This window comes from Montipora foliosa, chromosome 1, assembly GCF_036669935.1.
Source record: "Montipora foliosa isolate CH-2021 chromosome 1, ASM3666993v2, whole genome shotgun sequence".
NCBI lineage: Eukaryota > Metazoa > Cnidaria > Anthozoa > Scleractinia > Acroporidae > Montipora > Montipora foliosa.
Genome location: NC_090869.1, coordinates 66,155,069 through 66,162,568, shown reverse-complemented (window position 1 = coordinate 66,162,568; position 7,500 = coordinate 66,155,069). Strand labels below are relative to the sequence as shown.

At 39.3% G+C, this 7,500-nt stretch overlaps 2 protein-coding genes across 2 annotated transcripts in view; one reads left to right on the top strand and one right to left on the bottom strand.

Moving 5' to 3' along the window:
* The first annotated feature begins 5,259 nt into the window (after positions 1-5,259).
* On the top strand, positions 5,260-6,519 carry LOC137980439 (uncharacterized). The gene is made up of 2 exons (XM_068827888.1): positions 5,260-5,932; positions 6,106-6,519. Exons 1-2 carry the CDS (start codon positions 5,269-5,271, stop codon positions 6,516-6,518), a joined length of 1,077 nt encoding a protein of 358 aa, XP_068683989.1. The 5' UTR covers positions 5,260-5,268; the 3' UTR covers position 6,519.
* Positions 6,520-6,563: 44 nt separating this feature from the next.
* LOC137980448 (golgin subfamily A member 6-like protein 7) overlaps positions 6,564-7,500 on the bottom strand; it is a 2,637-nt gene continuing 1,700 nt past the window's right edge. The window contains exon 3 of the mRNA XM_068827899.1: positions 6,564-7,500. This exon is cut by the window's right edge and continues 564 nt beyond it. Within this exon, the coding sequence (XP_068684000.1) occupies positions 7,269-7,500 (232 nt within the window). The 3' untranslated portion in view covers positions 6,564-7,268.

The window sequence follows — 7,500 nt, the reverse complement described above, 5'->3', positions numbered from 1 at the left end:
TTTTTTCGGTGAGGGTGTACAAATGCACCTGTATTTAACGGCCGAATGATAAACCATTGGAGGGTTACAGAAGTTACGGGGTTACCGAAATTACAAGATTACAAAAGTTACGGGACTACAGATGTTACGGGATTCCAGTAGATTTACTGGAACAATATAGTTAAACATAGTAACGACAGGAAAAGAAAACAAACAGCGGTTACAAACGTTTTCATTTTATACTTGACGTTTCGTATGTTGCAGCATATATCATCAGAAGTGACGGTTAAAACTGTTACACAGAATTTTAAAAAAACTAGAGCGAGGAACTGGTAACTAGTTAAAAAGTGTGATAAAAAAATCGTAACTTCCGGTAGACGATTCTCCCGGAAGAAATTAATAAAGAAAAAGCTTCTCACTACCAATGTTTTCATTGAGAGAGGGTTTTAAATCACTGATTAATAGCGTTTCTTTAATTTTACACTGCAAGTCGGACTTTCCAGTTGCGAGGATTTCAAAATGGTCCCATTTGATGTTATGACCGGTAGAAATTGTATGGTCTGCAACAGCAGAGGCGTGGCCGACTTGTGTAAGAGCTTTGAAATGCTCGGACTTCCTGTCATGCAATCTTCTTTTTGTTTTGCCGATGTAGAAGGAATCACAGTCCCAACAACTGGCTTTGTATACTATTTTTGATCTTTGAGAACGACTTAAACGATCTTTGTAGGGAAAAAAAGACTTAACCCTGCAAGTGTTTTGAAAAATAACCCTAAGATTGACACAGCCATAAAACTTACTAATACAAGATTTAACACGTCGAGTAAGAGCTTCACTTTGAAAGCCCAAAAAAGGCAAGACAAGAATGATATCTTTCTTAGGAACAGTGGTGGCAGGTTCAGCAGACCTGTTCTTTTGCCTGTTCAAAATATCATTAATGTTATAACAAAGAACGCCTCTTGGGTAACCATTTTGAAGGAGAGTGTTCTTTAGATCGAAGAGAGTCGACTGTAACAAGGAAGAACTCGAGCAGATGCGTAAGCAGCGATAGGTGAGGGTGCGGATTAAATTGATTTTATACTTTCTAGGAGTGAAAGAGTCCCACTTGGTGTAGAGGCAAGTGAAAGTTGTTTTGCGATGTACTGTTGTTGTGAAATTGTTGAGATTGCGCTTAATGCGGACATCAAAAAATGGAATCTCCTGGTTTTCTTCAAGTTCCATTGTAAATTTGATATTAGGATGTCTGGTGTTAAGAAAATCAAGAAAACTGGCCGCAGTGGATTCACTGTCGAACAAAGAAAATGTGTCATCCACATATCTAAACCAAATGGAGGGACGAGAATTTGATGTATGCTGCAACATACGAAACGTCAAGTATAAAATGAAAATGTTTGTAACCGCTGTTTGTTTTCTTTTCCTATTGAAATTGAAATGGCCAAAGGACAAAAGTATTTATGATAGTAACGACAACATACGTAGTCTACACATACTAACACTCGTTAAGTCGGGACAATAACGTAATCTTACACGAGGTACTTACCAGCACGTTGTTGTATGATCACGTGATATGAAGTTGCCCGTGTTTGTTACCAGTCTTCCAAATTTTTGTTTTGAATCGTGAAATTTAATTTTGCATCGTGAAACGCTGTTCTGTTCTACGTAACTATTTTGTATCACAGAAGATTGTTTTGTTGTGTAAAAAATTGTTTTGTATCGCGAAAGATTGTTGTGTTCCGTAAAAAAATGGTTTGTATCGTGAAAGATTGTTGTGTACCGTGAAAAATTGTTTTGTATCACGAAAGATTGTTGTGTATCCAGCTCAATATTGAGTTGTGTTTTGCCCTTGTGGGCCACCGTACTTTCGGCCTAGCTGAAGATAAAGTGCTGTGGATTGTTCACTATCGATAGAGAGTTATTCAGCTCCAACGGTGTACAGTTCACCGAATCCATTTCTGCGATTTGGTCTTGGATAAGACTCGTAAGCGGCAAGATTACCAAGACTAAACTCTTTGATCTTATTTCTTCGTTACTCAAGGCAAATATTGCGTAAATCATACTTTTCCCAAAACCCGTGGGCAATATGACTAGAACATCCCGCCCTAAAAGTAGTTTCCTTATCACTCCCTCTTGCTCTTTCTTCAAAATTATTTTTCTTGTTTCCCTGCCGACATTTAACAAATTTAACGCTTTCTTGATGTTCTCGTTGATGGCAGCCGACATTTCCTTCGAAACAACCCGTGCTTTTGTCCCCTGGGACATATCAAATATATTTGATTGACGTGTTATCTCATCTTGGCCAATCCGAATTTCCCGTCCGCTGGTGGACGGACTACTCAAAATACCCAAGCAGGCGGGGTTTCAACACTACTAGTCCCCATGCCAGTCGCGGCCAAAACAAACGAAGCAAACCATCGTACTCGCGAGTGTTCAAATAATCCTGCGATAAAATATCTCTCCAGCTACGCAAGCTAACGGCATCATGTTTTGTACGTTCACTCAGTAGGACACTAACCACAAAGCGCAATAGTAACCAGGGCCCGGTTGTTCGAAAGCCGATTAACTTAATCCAGGATCAGTGTAAACTTTTGTTTCATGTTTTCAACTTTTTGGTGAAAATTTCTTTCGTTTACTTTTGTTTTTCAAGATTGACTTCTTCTAATGTAAAGTTTTGCCAAATATCAGCGTTGAACAGCATTTAGGAGAAGAGAAATAAACTCCTTGGTTAATTTTTAATCTGGGATTAGCGTTAATCGGCTTTTGAACAACCGGGCCCAGGGGAATAAACAAATGAATGCATATGAGCCGCAGAGTCTTCGAGCAATAATAACATCCCTCGGTAGTCATTTCAAAGTAAAGGGCTGTCAGTAGTCAAATGTGACAGGTACAAGCTTTAATTAATATACTGCATCGAAACAGGTGCTTGAGTGGGTATGCGAACAAAACTGTTACACCGCTTAAGTCAGTAATTCTTTGTTCCCGAGCAACTTTGCTTTATCGGCCTTCGAAAATTTTATTACAAATTGCAGTCGAAAATCCAAACCAAGAATTGTCTCGCGCGTGACAGATAGACAATGACCCTACTAACAGATTCACAAAATGTAACTCGTTTTGACTGTTCCGAGTTAAATAATAATTTCCGAATTCCAGTAACGTGGTTAAAACCAAACGAACATTTTCTATCGAAAACTAAATTAAAGGCTACAATCGCTTTGCAAGGTTGTTTCAATTGCCAACGCATTTAACAGAAATTGACCCCTCAAATATTGCCAGTCAAAGATTGCTTTACGATGTTGAAGCGGATGTTGAAATGAGAAAAAGCGTAACGCTATAGGCCCCGCTCAAATCTAGACCACATTTGCATTGCGACTAAATGTGTGCTAAAATATTAAACTTTTACCATTTCGAACTTTTCCTTTGGGTATCATCGCGATCGAAATAAAAAGATAGCATATGACCAATTTCAACATATTTCACGCTGGTGGATTTGTTGTGAAATTATTATTCTAATTTCCCCTCTGACTCTAGATCGAATTCAGTGTTCATCGGGAAAGCGTTAATTTACGACACTCGATAAGATTGCCTCGTACTGTTTCTGGCATTTCCACGAAATCAAATGGTGACCCTCTGCCACCAATAACAATTCATCTTTTCATTAAAAGTCAGGTCTGAACGTCAATGTCTTCTCTGTATCTTTCTGGTAAAGAATGAATCAGAAAACTGACAGCGAATGGTAAAGGCTGAACATGTTTGGAATATTCACATAAGTCTTTGCGTACTGATTACAAGAGAAAGCAAAGAAAAACAAATAAAGACCAAGCATTTGAGGGTGATTGCGCATATAGCTGTCAGATCAAATTTTGCTAGGGCCACCTTTTTCATTGTTTTCAAGGTGAAAAACAATCAAAAATTGCGACAGCTATTACGAATATTGCAGACAATGAATCCGGATTTTGGGGGAGGGGGGGAGGGGTACTCAGCTAAATTCTATATGCGGATGCACAACCCAGATCCTATTTCAGACCAGAAGAAATTGCAAAGCATAACCTTCTACTTTTGACCTAATTTTAGACCACAGTTCTACTAAGGGTAAAGATCTATACCCTGTTTCGGGCTATACAACGAAACATACCTATATTCAGACCAAAATTGTAAAAAGCTAGACGCAATTTTCAGAAACATACTTACGTAGCTGATTTAGGGGGTACCTCCGGGAAGAAATTCACCTTGAGCACTGAGTGGTCGAATCATGGTATTGAAACACAATATGGCGTTTGAATGACTGAGTAGACGGCCATTGAGGACAATTTAACGAGCTTTGTAGTCTACAAGTCGCAGCCAACGGCCGCACACGAATTTATTCAAACTACTGACACTTAGCCCTGATGAGAAAGAAAAATAAACGAAGGCTGCTTCTCAGCCCAAGTGAAACCGGCAAAAGCAAGCTACAATGAAGCTATTCAAGCCAGTGCAAGCGTACACAGCTCGTAGTTCCACTTTCCTCGAAACGTCCGTCGAGTGTAATCGTGTTTATCCTGGAAAGCTGACGATATGCCCAAACTACCCAGAGAGTATTTTTGTCAACAACAGATATTAAAAGTCGAGAGAGAAACATACTAGGCTGTTAGAGAATTACCGTGTTTGATTCTTATCACCAAATTCACGATGCACTCACCAATAGCAGTTTAAACGTCTTCAATTGCTGTGGTCCTTTTGCTTCTTTTCTGTAGCGGAAGAGTTGCGCTGCACCTTGACTTGCGAGAATGAATGGCAGCAATATTGCAACTGTGTTGCCTTTTACTGGTCTCCACACCTGTGGGGAAAAGTCCCCGGGAAAGTCCCTGGGGTTTGTCCCATCGAAATTGTTATGTTGGCCCTTAAATTTCATGCGAAAAGGTCATGTTACAAGTCCTTTGAGACGCCCCCAGCTTGAAAAGAGAATTTAGAGACGGGTTTACCGTGCTAGAGCGTGGGCCAAATGATCGGATGTTCACCATTTCTGAGAAAAACAACTTAATATTGACATGACAACCACGGAGCAAGTGAACTCACCGACGTGTAAACAACTGGTTACTTTCTCGGAAAAAAAATTCCGGCAATATCAAAGAGCTGTTTTATTCCATCAAAACAGTGGCGTTTTTGCAAATTAATAGGGACTTTAAGATACGGGGACGCGGACGCCTTGAAGTACGCGACCGTCGAAGAGAGCCTGGGTCGAGAACACAGCGTTCGTGGCGGGAAATTTAAGTTAAGGTTCTTTGCGAGCGACGCGACAAGTTTTTCGAATTCACTGATATGGCTTCTTTCAGGGAAACTCGAGAAATGTTGTGTTTAAGTCATGCAATGGGCTTTATTACCGATGCAGAATTCTTGCTGCTCTATGAGGAAAGCAAGTCAGATAATTTGGATTTTCCTTACCAAGAATATCCGACATTTTCTTTGCCGGACAAAAATAGAGCTGAGTGTACAGCCAATTTAAGGGTTGAGAAGCATCACATAACTCGCCTTGAAGATGCACTGCAAATTCCTGCTGTATTTAAATGTGATCAAGGAACAGTATGTGATGGAACTGAGGGCCTTTGTATTCTTCTCAAGCGATTTGCCTACCCTTGTCGCTACTCCGACATGATCCCGATATTTGGAAGGCCAGTCCCAGAAATCTGTATGATAAATAATACTGTGATGGATTGGGTATATGAAAACCACAGGCATCGTATCATGGATTGGAATCCAACCGTTTTGAGTGCCATCCAGCTCGAAAGCTACGCTGATGTAATTTCTAACAAAGGAGCACCACTTACAAATTGCTTTGGTTTTGTTGACGGAACTGTTCGTCCAATATCTAGACCAGGAGAAAACCAGCGCTTGGTATACAATGGGCACAAGCGTGTACATGGGTTGAAGTATCAGTCGGTTGTGGTTCCAAATGGCTTAATTGCACACCTCTATGGGCCAGTAGGTAAGGCACTTTCCGATCATTTCCTAGGGGCCGGACAATTTAAGATACACAATATAGTATTAAATAAGTCCTTTCGACATTTTTCACTCAAATCTTTTTTGACTTGAAAGTAAACTAATGATGTTTGAGCTCTCTTTTTGATGTTTTACTGCATTTTATTTTTCATTCAACAGAAGGAAAAATGCACGATGCAGCAATGCTGGCAGAATCACACCTGTATGACAGCCTCCAAACACATGCGTTTTCAACCACTGGACAGGCTATGTGTATTTATGGAGATCCAGCCTACCCCCTTAGGGTGCATCTTCAGGCACCTTACAGGCATCGAGTTTTAACCCCGCAAATGCAGGCTTATAACCATTCCATGAGTGCTGTTCGCAGCTCTGTTGAGTGGCTTTTCGGGGAGATAGTGAACTATTTTAAATTTTTAGACTTTAAAAAGAATTTAAAAATAGGTCTAAGTCAAGTGGGAAAAATGTATATTGTCTGTGGGATTCTGCACAATGCACTGACATGCCTCTACGGAAATACCACATCTCAGTTTTTTGATTTAGATCCTCCATCACTAGAGGATTATTTTGCTTGATTGTTCTAAATGGACTTGATAAAACATCCAGCCAAAAAGGAAGAATAGTGTTCCATATAATGATAAACTTTAATATATGCTAAGTCATTGCAACGTTGTGAGCCTTTTTACACCGCAAACATTGAAAAGGTGTTGTAACTTTTTGAAGAGAAATGTTGTAGCTACTGTAAAAAGATTAATTTAAGATTAAAACAATTTTCTGGAGAAAAGTACAATTAATGCTTTTTTTTAGTCTACCTTTTTTAAAGGTTTAATGGCATAAGACATGAAATTGTTTACCAATTTGTACTCTATGATCTCATAAAATCTTACCGACCTAATCTTAACACATTAACAAAAACTGGGGGGAGGGGTAGATTTCAAGTTGCCTCTTGCTTTTAAGATAAATGAATCAATCAATACATATGGCCATGTGCAAATTATCCCAATACATGGCACCAATTTTTGGGCAATTCACATTATTGCAAATGACAGAAATTTAACACATGCTTAAAACATATGTTTTCAATCAGAAGTAGCAGTTCTTGGGGTGAATGAATTGCATGCACAGAGGATCATACAAATGCTAAATATCAATGGATGGACAGTAAAAAAAAATTGCAGGGGTGACTAAAACCTTGTTATGGTGAATGTTCATCATTTCCCTTCCTGATGTCTTCCTTAATCACATCCTTTATAAAATCCCAACAAGAAAATCACATCATGTCTTTTAAAACAACTAAGCAAATGTAGTTTCAGGCCTCAACAAGGTCACTTGGGTACAAGTTTTTCAATTATTCCCATCAGAGCCTGAGATTGAGTTTGCTGTTGAATCAAAAACAAATTTTGCATGTCTTGAACTTGTTTCTGCTGCTGTTGTTGTTGGTCAATCATGGTTTTGAACATTTGTGCCATACTCTCTTTTTCTTGCTTCTGCTGTGCCTGCTGTTGCTCTAGCATGGACTTAAACATCTGTGTTTGTTGAGTTTGGAGGGCTTGCAAC